Source organism: Platichthys flesus, chromosome 10, assembly GCF_949316205.1.
Source record: "Platichthys flesus chromosome 10, fPlaFle2.1, whole genome shotgun sequence".
Lineage (NCBI taxonomy): Eukaryota > Metazoa > Chordata > Actinopteri > Pleuronectiformes > Pleuronectidae > Platichthys > Platichthys flesus.
The window spans coordinates 21,870,158-21,884,783 of NC_084954.1; the positions used below are offsets into that span (position 1 = coordinate 21,870,158).

General features: G+C 38.7%; 2 protein-coding genes across 4 annotated transcripts in view; both read left to right on the forward strand.

Annotated features, from left to right (window-relative positions):
* gphna (gephyrin a) overlaps positions 1-6,725 on the forward strand; it is a 29,091-nt gene extending 22,366 nt beyond the window's left edge. For both annotated transcript variants that reach the window (XM_062396637.1, XM_062396638.1), the window contains 5 exons: positions 1,445-1,548; positions 1,924-2,020; positions 2,743-2,881; positions 2,990-3,196; positions 6,032-6,725. In XM_062396637.1, the coding sequence (XP_062252621.1) occupies positions 1,445-1,548; positions 1,924-2,020; positions 2,743-2,876 (335 nt within the window). In that variant the 3' untranslated portion in view covers positions 2,877-2,881; positions 2,990-3,196; positions 6,032-6,725. The remainder of the gene's footprint in view (positions 1-1,444; positions 1,549-1,923; positions 2,021-2,742; positions 2,882-2,989; positions 3,197-6,031) is intronic.
* A 2,284-nt stretch (positions 6,726-9,009) lies between these two features.
* pals1a (protein associated with LIN7 1, MAGUK p55 family member a) overlaps positions 9,010-14,626 on the forward strand; it is a 39,109-nt gene continuing 33,492 nt past the window's right edge. For both annotated transcript variants that reach the window (XM_062396495.1, XM_062396496.1), the window contains exon 1: positions 9,010-9,206. The gene's annotated coding sequence lies outside the window, so the exon portion shown is untranslated. The remainder of the gene's footprint in view (positions 9,207-14,626) is intronic.

The window sequence follows — 14,626 nt, forward strand, 5'->3', positions numbered from 1 at the left end:
GCTGCCTGCAGGCAATACTGTGAAACCTTAAATGTATTTTGGGTGTCATCTTTGCCCAAGCCCAAAGTACAAACTTTGAACCTCAGATGACCCTCAGCTGATTGAAAACATGATATATGTAAACATATTGATACCCATAATCACTGTAACCTGGAAAATTATTGGATATTAATGCATTCTCTTGCTTAACCAGCCACATATCCTCATTGCTGTGTTCTATCAAATAGCATATTACTGGTCCACACAAATTGTTTTTGTTCATATTGAGGATTTCTGTCGTTAAGTCTTGCAAATCCTGTTTGAATTGTGGTAACCCATAATGCCCTTGTCTGCATAGACCCACAGTAACGTCTACATGACTCTTTAGAGAACCATGATTATGGGTTTATAGGAGTCATCCTCTCTTCTGAATAGGACACTGCCTGGACCAGCACCTACGTTTCTTTATTCTTAAACTGGTAAAGCTGAGGCACAGCTAAATCTTTTAGTGGTGTTTGCCTTGTTCTAGAGAAACTACCAGAATAATTACTAAAATAAGATACATATTTTTTAATCGTAATTCGTTTATTCGTAATTCTCTCATTATCTGGCGCCTGCTTCAATACAATAAAGCTGCTTTCTGATATGCACTGAACTCTAGACTTGTGTGAACGCAAATGTCCAAGTGAGAGCCTCCAGACTACCTCTGTCTGGCCCCCAAGTTAAAAAAACTTGCAGAGAGTCCGGCGGAACCGATGTGAGAACACAGAATGAGATCCTCTTCAGGATTAATTGCCAGCCAGTTGGGGTGTTAAGGACATCTCTAACATGCGACAAATGGACAAATGCAAAAAAAGAAAACATATCTCAGGAAGAAAAAGAACGGCAACTCATTATAGGACGTCAACCAAGATGTCTAGAGAGGTTTTGGTGATGAAGGTCTATACTTGTTTCAATGTGCTGTAAACCAAAGCATATGATCTCCACAGCGGAATTAATACGTTACATCTTGCCTCTTCCGGCTGCCCTCACGTTAAAGCTCCAGCCCAATGTCCAGGCTCAATGCTCCAGACATCTGTCAGAGTTCCTGTCTGAAACCTGCTTGAGTGGCTCAGTCAACCATGTATTGCTCTTGCATTGGGAGTTACTCCCAAACTTGCTGACCGTGAGTTTTTTTGCCTTCGTACAAAGTGTCTAGTGCTAGTTATGACTAGCATCAAAAATAATTTATTCACCAGGGATATGTCTGTTATATCAGGCATGTACAATACAACACCAACATGTTCAATGCAAAGGGAGACTATGCAGACACTAATTAGATATTTATAAACCTGGCACTGTACACTGTATATATGCACTTGTGTAGATTGTAGTAAATATCTCCTAACTTTATATCTCAGTTGTTGTTAGTGCCTATGCTTTCCTCCTCAGTAACCCAGTGTTGTGTTGTTATGTTGTTTTAAAGGTAACCCAGTGTCTGCAGTGGTGACTTGTAACCTGTTTGTGATTCCTGCTCTGAGGAAGATGCAAGGCATTCTGGATCCTAGACCTACTATCATTAAAGCTAGGGTAAAACGCATACACACACACACACACACAATCACTAATCCAGAATCTCAAATTTATATATGAATACATTAAGGGTAGAGACACCGTCTCGGTGGTTGATCATAATATGACAACAACTCTTTTAACGGTAATGTAAATTTGCTTTACCACAGATGCCAGATATCTGTTAATGAGTTTTATAAAATGGCACACATAAACTTTTTTGTCGTAGAAATTATAGAGATGTTTGGAAGTGAGCGTTTAAAAAATAAATAACTCCATGATGAAATGTAGCATATATGCATTAAAATGGTATTCCTGTTCCAAGAAGTTAGATACAATGAAGTTGGACAGATATGTAACATGCCCATAACCTTGTGTTTGTGTGTATTTCAGCTTTCCTGTGATGTTAAGCTGGATCCAAGACCAGAGTATCACCGCTGTATTCTCACCTGGCATCATCAGGAGCCACTGCCCTGGGCACAGAGCACAGGTACACACACACACGGATATACACACACATTTTAGACGTGGTCTTCAATGCAAACCCATGAGGCAAGAATTGTGTTTCCAAATCCGATATCAGTCAAATCAGTACTGCTCAGATCAAATCATTCTTTTCATGCCAGTATTGCCCTTCAACTCAAAACATAGCAGCTAAGGTTCTTACATGAACACGAAAATATGATCCCATCACACCCATTCTCACCTTTGCAAAGCTTACGCATGGATTTCAGAATTAATTTGCAAGATTTTATTTCTAGTTTTGAAATCACTGAATGGCCTCGCACCGCCCTACCTTGCAGACCTCCTCATCCCTTATACCCTGCTCTGACTCTCTGATCTGCTAGCCAAGTGTTGCTCACCATACCCAGGGCTAGACTAGAGACCAGGTGGTAGGGATTTTACCGTTAGCACTAACTGTGTAACAACCTTCCTTTGTTAATGAGAGCATCTGCCTCAGTGTCCTCTTTTTAAAAACACACTTTTAGAAAATTGCTTTAATTATTTGTGTGTTTTATCCTTAGTCTTTTGCTTTAACTTGTTTATGCATTGTTGTCTTTAAAGCACTTTGTAAACCTGTCTATTGAAAAGTACTATATAAAAAGTATATAATAATAATGACAATATGAATGATTATTATTATTTTATGCATATCCTGGAGGCTTACACACAACTTACTCAGACATGCATGATTGTTGTGGCTCTCTCCAGGTAACCAGGTATCCAGTAGGCTCATGTCAATGCGTAGCGCCAACGGCCTGCTGATGTTGCCTCCTAAAACAGAGCAGTATGTGGAGCTACATAAGGGAGAGGTCGTTGACGTCATGGTGATCGGACGATTATGATGCAGGTACATCACTCTCATATGTTTTAATCCCCTGTACACATGTTTCACTTTGTCACAAAGGCAGGAAAAAACACTCCCACTAACTATCCAACAACCTGCTTTTATCCCCAGACTTCAATGTCACTCGCTACCGATAACCATGTCAGTGCCAGGACTTCCTGTCTGGACAGGATATTGGCGGGGGCAGGAAGTGATGCATGTCTACCTGGTCGCCATTAGCTGTGATGTCATATGCAACAGCCAATTGGAGCCAGCGTGGGCTGAATCCTCATTGGTCTGCTCTGAGGAGATCACTGTATTTCAATGAAGAAAAAAAAAGTGAAAAGAAATATATAAAATATGAGATTTATTCTGTAATATTATTATTACTATCCTGATGATAATGATTATTAATATTCTTAATTAATATTCTATTTATTATTATTGATTGAATATTATCATCTTAGTAGTAACCATTTCCTCTTCTTTCCTGTTCATTTGCTTTGTGAGTTTCCCTGGTAGATATAGAGACGTAAACTTCCCTTTCCTTCCTTCATTTCTCCTGACCTCTCCTCTTCTTCTTCTTCTTCTTCTTCTTCTTCTTCTTCTTCTTCTTCTTCTTCTTCTTCTTCTTCTTCTTCTTCTTCTTCTTCTTCTTCTTCTTCTTCTTCTTCTTCTTCTTCTTCTTCTTCTTCTTCTTCTTCTTCTTCTTCTTCTTCTTCTTCTTCTTCTTCTTCTTCTTCTTCTTCTTCTTCTTCTTCTTCTTCTGTTTCTACTGCTGCCTCTGTTCTGTCACCCTCTATTAAGATATAGAAGCTCCCTATCCTGCAGTATTACTACATCTCCTCCTACAACACACTGACCCTAACATGAATATTGATCTAAAGGCTTATAAGGACATCTTCTGATCAAAGCTGCTGAAATAGTTTGTGCCAGTACAGAAAAAAAATATATACATTTGTTGCCAAAAGAGGAAAAAATAATAAAAGGATCCTTTGTATTGTTTTGTCCAGATACAGTATGCTAACACTTTGAGACCATACTGAGACCCTGAATCCCATTGGACTCTCAGTGAAAGCCATGAAACGCTCAGCTTTAAGTCAGAGTGAGGCTGGACTTCCATCCTCACTCACCACACCAGAACCCTCTGCTCCGACATCAAATCTGAACAAAATCACGATGCTATATTACACAACGCAGACCCTGCATTCAAGTGGTGTTTGATTTACATAAGGTTTACAACTACAACATGTCTATCCTTTGTCATTTTTTGTTCATTTTTAAAGCTATAAAAAAGATATGGCTGACTTTGTTCCATATTTTTCAAATGGTCATGAAATCTCATGAAAAGACTAAAACACGTTGTGAGGAAAACACTCACTGAAGTAAAAGTACAAATAAATAGAGACAAATTTACATATTATCGTTTCTACTTTAGTAAAAAGTACTTGCTTTTAAATATAATTTAAGTATCAAAAGTCTAAGTATAGTTGAGTCTACCATGTTACCTAATCAACAGTCTACCACATCTTTATGTCTGAGTCTCTGTTGTGTTTCTTCATTAGTGACTGATTCTGCAGCACAAGGCAGGGTCTAATGTTACTTTCCCACTTTGATAGGATCAGGGGATTGATTCTCTTGTAGTCGTTGATTACTTTAAAATTATAAAAATAATGTGATCATGTAACACAGTGCATTGTTAACATGTAGTGGAGTTCAAATAACAGATTTTTGTAGTAGAGTGAAATGTACTGGGAAATTATCTACTTAGGTAAAGAACAGGTTCAAGAAAAATGACAAATTAAATTCAACTGATTCCTACTGACGGAAAATTGAACTGCAACACTGTTACAAGACTTAATGAAAACTTGGAGTGAAGGTGTGTGGGTTGGCAGCTGGCCACGCTCTTTCCAAGTGTTACATAATTCACCTACCACTGTCAGTACTCGTTTAAAATGTATTGCTCCATCTCTACCCATTAACAGCTGGGCATTGTAGTCTTAGCAAATGTTACTTCAATATTAGTTCCTACATAAGTAAATGGGACATTTACTGTGGGTTGCTTTCAGCAGCAGACTCATCATTTGGTGCTAGATTGAGTATCTCTGACAGTAGAACAGTGTGTGGAAGCATGTGTGTGTGTAACTTTTTACTGTGTCACATAGGATTACAAATATTGTTGGTTTTGGTCTTTTCATGGGATCTAGTGAAAATAATATGGAATATTATCATTCTGTCAGCAGCCAAAGATTACTATACCTAGTCAACAGCTTATGTCAGAGACTGACTTTGCTTTGTGTTCTGGCTAATCAGGAGCCTCCATCTTTTTTCAGGTTTTTACCTACTAACCACACGAACGTGGACAACAGAAGTCCAAGACATGTTTCAAACTCAGAGAAACTCTGACGTGACATCGCTTGAAAGCAGGATGTCACATTCAGGTGCTCGTAAACTGTACAACTAGTGTATTTCTACCACAATGGTGTTAAGGTGCTTGTCGAAGTCGGTGCAGTTCAAGGCTGTAAATCAACCTACAACATGTGACCGCTTCGCACTCGATGTTCTGTACTGTAGTCTGAGCAACACTGAGACATCTAGAAAACCTTCTGTGAGATTCAGCCCATGACTAGTTTATTTAACAAGCAAGTAGAGCTACAGCGTCCTGCTGATCAAAGACCAACCTTAAATTGTTTACCAGTTAACAAGGATCATTCAAATGCATCATATGCAGTGTCTGAGTTCCAACATTCACTTATGCCCCATACCTTCTCCCCTCTACTTCTTCTGATTCTCCCTGTCAGATTGATCAGTGCCAAACAACCCCTCATGGTCAAAGGTCTGATGCTTAATTCAGGTCATGGTGGAAACGCTCGTATTTAAATGTAATGGTACTTTATAACACCACATGACATTGTTGGAGTTTTTCTGATGTCATTCCCCCTGATGATCATAGTTAAGACTTTCTTTCCAGATAAGAACCTTGTGTCTACAAAATAGTTTTGACCTGAATACCACAGAAGTCAGTGTTTCTGACCTTTGACCCTCTCTTTATAGGCTGACACAGTCTTTCTCCACCTCTCCACTCATTCCTTCCTCTCCTCATCCTCCACTTATCCGTCCCACACACTTGCATGCCCATTAAAGGGAGTGGGGGGTGTCTTTCTCTTTGGGCAGGATTGATTCCAGGACTGAGACCAGGGTGCAGCGTCTGGACGTCTTCTGATCTGACTAAAAACTACATTTATGAAAGATCTTGATGTGACCACTGGTGCGTAAGATGAGTTTTCAGAGCCCATGCTCGGGGTACCAACACAGTCTTCTCATTCACTCCTCTGGCTCAGATGTCAGAAACTTTCCTGTTACCTCAAATGCACACCGTACATCTGCCAATGGCTCATGCTGGGTTCATGTCATGTAATACAAATTGAAAAAACAGGGTGAAAGGCAGACATAAATTCACTGAAAAGTCCACATCCACATGTTTTTTTTTAAATAAACTGAATTAAAACACATTTATTATATTGCACATCCAGAAGTTCATATTTACGAGAAACCCATATTGACATGAGCGCAGCATCAGAGCTTGTTTTGGCACCTGCCCATTGAGGACCAATCAATCCCAGATAGATTAATTTGAGTAAGAAGAAGCAGGTTCTTGTTAAACTGCCTTTGTACTGAGTGATCGTAACACTGGACTGAACTCTGTGTCACACTGCACATACTATAAACTATGACCAGCACTTGTAATGAAGCAATGACACAGCATTCTACTACTACTGTATAGATATGATAAAGAGGATGTTTTTTTCTGTAATATTATTGAAACTGAAGATGAATTAATAAAAATAATCCTGATTATTCTGTACTATATTTGTTTCAACAAGTGGATATTATTTCTCAAATCCAGTTTGTCTGTGAAATTTAATAATTTTGAAGAAAAAAGATGATAAAGACAAGCTTAATGATGCTCACAACATAACTTTATATAGCACCTTTTAAAAACAGTTTACAAAGTGCTTTGACAGACAAAGTCGACAGTGGTAAGTTTGAAGTTGGCATCATGTGTGATGCAGTCAAAATATAACTATGCAGCCATTGCGGTAATAAATTCATACAGCAATAATATAACTAACATGGAAAAAAGTAACGATAATTCAAATAACAGCAACATGTTTGATTATTCACAGCATCTTAAATGAGTTTATTATACAATGTATGTGAACCTATTATGCTTATGGCCAAGGTGCCAAGCCCAAAGAGGATGACTGTGTGGTAATTACACAGATAGAGAAGTGCCAGGAGTCAAAATCCAGCCCTGACCCTTTGCTGCATGACACCCCTGCATTATTGGTACAGGCGCTGCTTTCAAACTTATTTTCTGATCTAGCATCAGTCGTACGGGGGGAAGATCAACTCTAAATAAAACGTATTGGTTGTTGTCCAAGAGTATAAAATGGACTTCTGTCTGACATTCAAACCAAGTGTAAATCACCTCAACACATATAAACAGTTCTTTTTTTTTCCTTTTGAGATACCTACATCTGTTCTCATGAGTTTGGAAATTGGTTTTGTCCTCATTTTTATTCTTGTGTTTGTATTATAAATATGTAAGTGAAGATAATTTAATATGTGTTTTTACAAAATGTAATAACACCATGCAATTACACAACATGTATATGCAATAAAAGACAGTGAAACAAACTTGGGAAATGACATTAAACAAGCACGGGGTTAAACAATACAATGAACATAGTGAGACAAAGGATAATATGAGCAATTTTTATTGTAAAGGTTTTTTATATTTTTTATAATTTATTTTTACAGGGTGAATATACAATTAAAAGCAACTTCACCAGACTTTGCTGGCAGTGAATTTACATTACAATAAGTAAGTAAAGTTCATTTAATATAACACTTTTGCCAGAGCAAAGTCATAAAATGTTTCCAAACAAAAAAAAAACACCATGAAAGTAGAAAAACACACGGAGAACAACATTTAAGGTTCAGTGTGTAAGATTTAGGGGAAAGGGATCTATTGGCAGAACTTGAATATAAAATAATCATAGAGATCTTTTCACTATTGTTTTTCATCTAACTTTTACAAACTTGTTTTCTTTACTCTAGAACAGACCCTTTATACTTAAATACTTAATATTTACATTGGGAGCGCCATGTTTTTTTTACAGTAGCTCAGACTGAATAAACTAAACACCTTTTGAGTTTGTATGACAACTGAAGGTTTCCACAGGTTCTCTTTCGTGTTTGGAAGGAGATGGTGAGTTGAGGGGTATTCAGCTGCAACATGCGACTTCACAACTAGATGTCACTAAATTCTACATGCTGGACCTTTAAACAAGCATGGGATTAAACAATATAATGTTCATGGTGAGACAAAGACATATTTGAGTAATTTGTAAAGTAAAGTCTATACTTGTTATTATTATTATTATTAGTAGTAGTAGTAGTAGTAGTAGTAGTAGTATTATTAGTCATAGTAGTGGTATAGCCACAACAGCACTACATGGAATGCACAATACCTCAAAGGAATTTGTGTGAACTACTTATTACATAAGCTCCACAATACATAAAGTTCAGTTAATACAAGGTTGTCATTGGTGGTGACACTTGTGTGTGTGGATTTTTAGTAAGACCCAGAGGTCGGCTTTTATAAAGCAATAACTAAGTTAACTTGTTTTAACTAGTTTACCAGTTTTAAATAAAGGTGATACAGTTTACCAGTGTAGTAGAAAACATTTATTCAAAAACAACACCCAAGCTACTACTGTTACACAGACCTTTAGTAAAGTCATTGTTTTGAACTAGGGGAAATTGCGTTTTAAATTATGATTGACATTAAAGTTTTGGAAACACCTGATTATATGAAATATAGGAGCTAAATGATCGGACATGTTAATCAATCTACGCATTTCAGATGCTTTCTCATGGATGCTGTTTTGGTTTGAAGTTAATTTGGCTTCTTTTAATACTAATCTATCAATAATAATAATCACTCCGCCATGCCATGTTCATGCGCTACATTCCACGGCTGTAGCAGGAGATTCGATTGGCTCGGAGGATCGCTGCATCCAATCAGCGTCGTTGTTTTATGTGCGTGTGGTATGCAGTCTCCTCCCCCCTGTCTGGAGTCGGAGGTGACAGTTTGAGAGGAGGAGCGGCAGTAAGAGCCCTGCTCCGCTGCTCCGCTACACCAGCAGTCAGCCTGTCACACACTTGTCTCACGAACTAAACCGAAGTTTTTCCAGCTCTCGGACTTAAACAGGAAACCTTATCCACGAGCTCCCGGTCGGATCCAACAGCCCAGGGCGGAGGTGGACGGCTCCGAAACACAGTGAGTGTCCCCGGGTTCTCGCTCATGCTCTGAAGTGGCTTTGTTATCAACAGGTGCCGCAGGAAGCAGCCAGCTAGCTAGTTAGCTGCTAACGCTAGCCCGATAACATTCAGAACAACGAACCCACGCTTCTTGAGTAAGTGTAGTCTTCTGTGTGTGTGGGGGGTTACTCCCTAACTCAATTTCAAAGGTTTATACTGACCACAGGCAGTTTAAAGTAATTAGCTCCATGTCCAGCTGCTTGTGGGTGAGTTTGATGGTGGAAGTGGCTCAACAACACACTCGTCTCTCTTAGCGAGCCTTCCTCACCTGGCACCTAGCTCTTCAGCAAGCTGCCAAACACTAAAAGAGTATACATGACTTTCAGAGATGGTGTCAGCGACACGCATTGACGTCAGACAACTGTTAATAATGGAGGACTGTGTTTAATTTGTGCTTTTTTGTCCGAGGTTAGTGTTTACATCCAGTTGCGTTGGCTGACGTTGCAGGCTGCTATATTATCACACGTCAAAATGTAAAGGTACGACTTTTTAAATGCAATACAAAGTGTTAAAAGTCTCCTCTGGTTAATCAGGGACGTGTGGATTCGCTGATGTGCACCTACAGTCAAAGTAAAGGAACAAGTGACTGACATATTCCCACATGTAGCCTCCTTATCTCTATCAGAGAACGGTATGTGTTGGGTTGTGCCAACATCACATTGCACAGAAACTATAGGAAACGACCGAGTGACCAGTGGTTTACTTTGAATGGGATTTCTTATCCTCACATTGTTCTGCATTTTTTGTGTTTATTATTTTGCAACAATGCTAGAGTATGAGACGGATGGTGACAGTTTTAAATCCTCCCAGTGGCTCAGACGTGTTCAGTTTCTTAAATACAAACGTTTCAGATATTTTGGCTAGGATGCAAGCAAGGAGTTTGAAGTTTGAAGAAATACAGACACCAAGGTGTTAAGACAGCATAGCAAGTGGAACAGTTTACCTGGAGACTGTTATCAGTGACAAGGTGTAGTCCTCAAAGACACTGGCACGGAAATCACCCAATGGTAGTGAATGATTCTCTCTTTGCAGTGTCATGCAGTTTGTGTTGGGCTGTCAGCACAGGTTCAATGATACCACAGTGCTGCTTTGGCAGTTTATCTGTCACATCGTCAACATAGCTGATTCTTTTGTGTTGCAGATGATTCATTGGAACGGACACTTAATGACTAGTTAGAATCAGACAAGCACAACCATTGAAGACAAACTTGGCAGTGGAACAGTGCAGAATAGCTTTGAAATACAACTGTTATTTGTTGCATCCAGAATTGTTTGCTTTGGACATTTGATCTTATGCTGAATTCAAAGAAGGGGGATTTTTTCAACAAAGGTGATTTCTTGCCAGGAGTGGGTGGTGGTTGTAATGGTTTAGCTTGCATGAGCTTCTGCCATCTTTGCATTTACAAGAAACTAGGACTCCCACTAACGACTATTTTTCTATTGATTAATCTGTCGACTATTTTACCGATTCGTTGATTAATCTAAATTATTAATTTTCCTCCAAAAAAATGAAATTGACCATTTCTTTTTATTTCTGAAGCGCCGCACCGGGCAGCGCCAAGGGAAGCCCGGAGCAACCTATCCTCCCCCCTGTTAAACCTTTGTGCGGTTCACATGGGCTGCGAAGCGCCTCGCGCCCTACACCGACGGTTTCGGCGTTGAGTCTGTTGAGTTCGCTTAATAATTTGCGTGAGACACACTGTGTACTAATGTTGACATCTTTATTCGGGTCCTCACTTCCGTGTCCGACCCCCGCATTAATTGCCTCCTCCTATTGGTCCATACCATAGCAACATAGGGGCTTCCTATTAGCTAAACCTACATGTCAATCAACTGTTGTGAATAACATACCATGGTCTATTTTTTCCGCATACTGCAAGTGTATCGCGCCAGGAAGCACACTGGAAAATGATTTTAAACAATATTAATGACATATTTTGTATGATATGAATGGTAAAATATGCATCCCATACTTTGTTTACCCCTTCTGTTGTCCTGGAGTTTAAATGCAGTGGTAGACACTGTTGTGCAACGTGTCTACCACTGTATTTGGAATGTGTCCATTCCAACCGCGAGGCTCACGGTATCGATCTTTTCCGTATTTTACAGGAAGTCCCTTTCAAAATAAAATAAACCTTTTCAAAATAAACGTGTCACAACTTTGATTTGTTGTGTCCTTTGATTGCAGTGTATGGAAAAATAAACAGGCAAAATTAGCAATATTAAAAAATATATATATATATTTTAGTAATTGATACATATGAAATACAGTTAAAGGCAAGGGGTAGTGATGGATAAAGTTTTCTTTAAAAAACAAATTAAGTCTTTCATTCTCACTTTCCACCTTAAAACTATGAAATGAACTGAGCTATGAACTAGTTCAGAATTTAAATGGTGAACTATGAGCGTGAACTATTCATGTTTACTTGGATGAACTGAACTTTGAACTAGTTCATGAGAGGTGTGAACTTGCACAACACTGGTGGTAGATGCTGAATAAAGTGGATGATGAAGTCGATGCAAGCTGCCAGTGCCAAGTCACAAGAGCTAGAGAAGGATGATATTGTGGACTACCAACAAGCTGCGGACGACCAACAAGCGTAAGCATCACACTTTCCGCCAGTTGAGATTAAAGCAGATGAAGAAAACCCGTGGCCAAATCTCAGCAAGCAGTTTGCCTTAAAACGCAAAAGAGGCAACAGCTATATAATGCTTAAACTCAACAAGAAGTTTTCTAGACTAGTGCTCTAAAGGTGGACCAAAGTTGAACCAAAAGTTTAAATATACAGTGGGACAGCCGCATTTTAACTTTTTATTTTAGCTGTCATGTGGTTCATGTCTATAGATGTCCTCCAAAAAGTTCTCAAATGTTGTGTTAAATGTTTAATGTTTGACATGTTTAATGCCATTGCACTTATATTTGTAAAGATTATCCTTTAATTAAAAATAACTGTTTTTGGATTGGATTTATGACCCCTTGTCCTTTTTTGCACTGTATAGTAGCGGCCCCCATCAGGCTTTTGGAAGTAACTTTTACTTAAAGTACATTTTAAATTAACTACTTTTTACTTTTACGTGAGTAGATTTGCACATGGGTTCCTTTACTTGTACTTAAGTAAAATTTCATCAAAGTAAGGTACTTTTACTTGAGTACAGTATTTCAGCAGTACACCTCTGGTTATAATACAACCTCTGAGTAGGGGTGCAACAATTAGTCGACGTCGTCGACAAAATTCGATGACAAAAACAGTCGACGACGGATATACTCGTCGATGAGTCGTTGGTTACGTCATAGCGCGTGTCGTTCGTGCCGTGCAGCTGAACCAAAACGTTGTTTTACCGGAGGTGCTGATGGAAACAGCTGAGAAGTGAGCCATCTCGCTTCCTTCCTATCTCTGAAAGTCGCGCATGTGCAGTAGTGACAAAACATGGACCAATGGCGGCGTCCGCTGTCACAGCATCGCGCAACAGGAGGTCTATAGTTCGGGAGAACTTCACCCTCAACATGGCCCGAAAATAACTACATGCACGCTGGACCCGCTGTACACTGGTCCGCTCGTCGGATGAGCGGCGGCGGGCATGTGAGGAGGAGGTTTGACATCGTAACGTAAACGATACGGACTCGCCTCGGTAAGATGGCCTGTTAGCTAGGTTGCTACATACACGTATATACCTGTGCGCAGGATTCTAGAATCCATTACAAAAAAAATAATTGAACGAGTTTAAAAGCGTAATGTTATCCTGTTGCCTGACAAACGTCTTTTTTAATTACAATTATTTAGTCCAAAGTAGACTGTAGTTTTGTTTATTGATGTTCTTTTTGCTGCTACTTTTCCTGTCCTTTTTGTTAACAGGAAAAATGGATACTTGAAATTTTATATATTTTTTGTATCAGCACTTTGCCTGTTCTTGGTTCACAGGAAAAAGGGAAACTTAAATTTGATTTTTTTTGTTGCTATTATCACTTTGCCTGTCCTTGATTTAAAATGGACAAAAACTAGATTTTTCTTTGCTTTTGTGTCAACAGTACACTAATATGCAGCAAAGTTTATTAAAATACTTTTTTTTGCTTGAAGTACCGATCTTGATTATCTTTATTTTCAGTCATCACATGCCTCTAACAACCTCAAGCTAAATTTAAAAGCTGATGGCTAAATAAGAGCAATTGAGAATATGTGTCATTCATAATCCGATTAGTCGATTAATCGTTTAAATAATCGATGACTAATCGACTATTAGAGTAGTCGTTAGTTGCAGCCCTACCTCTGAGCAGTGCCACTTCTTCAAGGCAGATTGGATCTACAGTGACTTGCTATTGAAAGTGACAAGACATCACTTGTAGCTGCAGGAACAATGCTGAACAAAACCTAGTTGTAAACAACCGAGTATGAGAGTCGGCAACTATGTGGAACAAGGAGGCATACCTTTTTGCTTTGCAAAAAACAAACAAACATTGACAGTAAGGCTAGGCAATAAAATAATATGATGAATTAATATATTTTATCAAAAGCACTACTGCACAAATCCATTACATATCAATATAATGCTTATAAAGTTTGGAAAAACAGTGAGGAGTTATAAGACAATTTATCCCCCTTCAATTTGTAGAATCTTGAAGAATAGTGTTCTCTAAAGAAAAGTTTTAAAACCACAACCTTCCCTACCTCCACCCGGCAATGAGCTGCAGTATTTCCAAAGATACTGCACTAACAGGAGCTGCTTATTTTTGGTACAGCTCACTTCCCCAGGTATTCGAAGTCCTGCAGTCAAAGTGATATCAACTGCATTTAAAAAAAAGGAATACACTATGTCAAGGGGAAGTATTACATTGTCTACAATCATCAATGATGTTACCATGTCAATGTTTACCACAACAGCTACGCTCTGATCGTTCGTACGATGCTAGGTCACTGTACTATACAATATTTCAAACACTATATACATACATAAAAGAAAAACTAACCACAATGTATTGCAACTTTAGATTAACAACAAGAATAAGCAAATGCTGGAAGTTGTTGGACAGGGATCATTTGCAATGGTATATGGGATGCATAGATCCTTCACACTTAAGCAAATAGAAACATTTTTTTTTTTTTCTTGTTTTCCGATTTTCTTTGGTCTGAATCTAATGTTTTACGGTCACGATTCATTTCTTAGCTAGTCCGCTTGGTCCCAGACTTAAAACTCTGAAACATCAATGGCAATTCTGATCCTTTGAAACTCTGGGCTGACCTTCAGAAAGACAAGCAGGTTTAAGGTCACATCACTATTGTTAAGAGGTCAATGCTGATTTTACGGGGACACACGTACACACAGAGTGGGCTAGTAAAGCAGAGAGAGGTGAGGACGGACAAAATAAAGAAGTCCTCTGTTCTC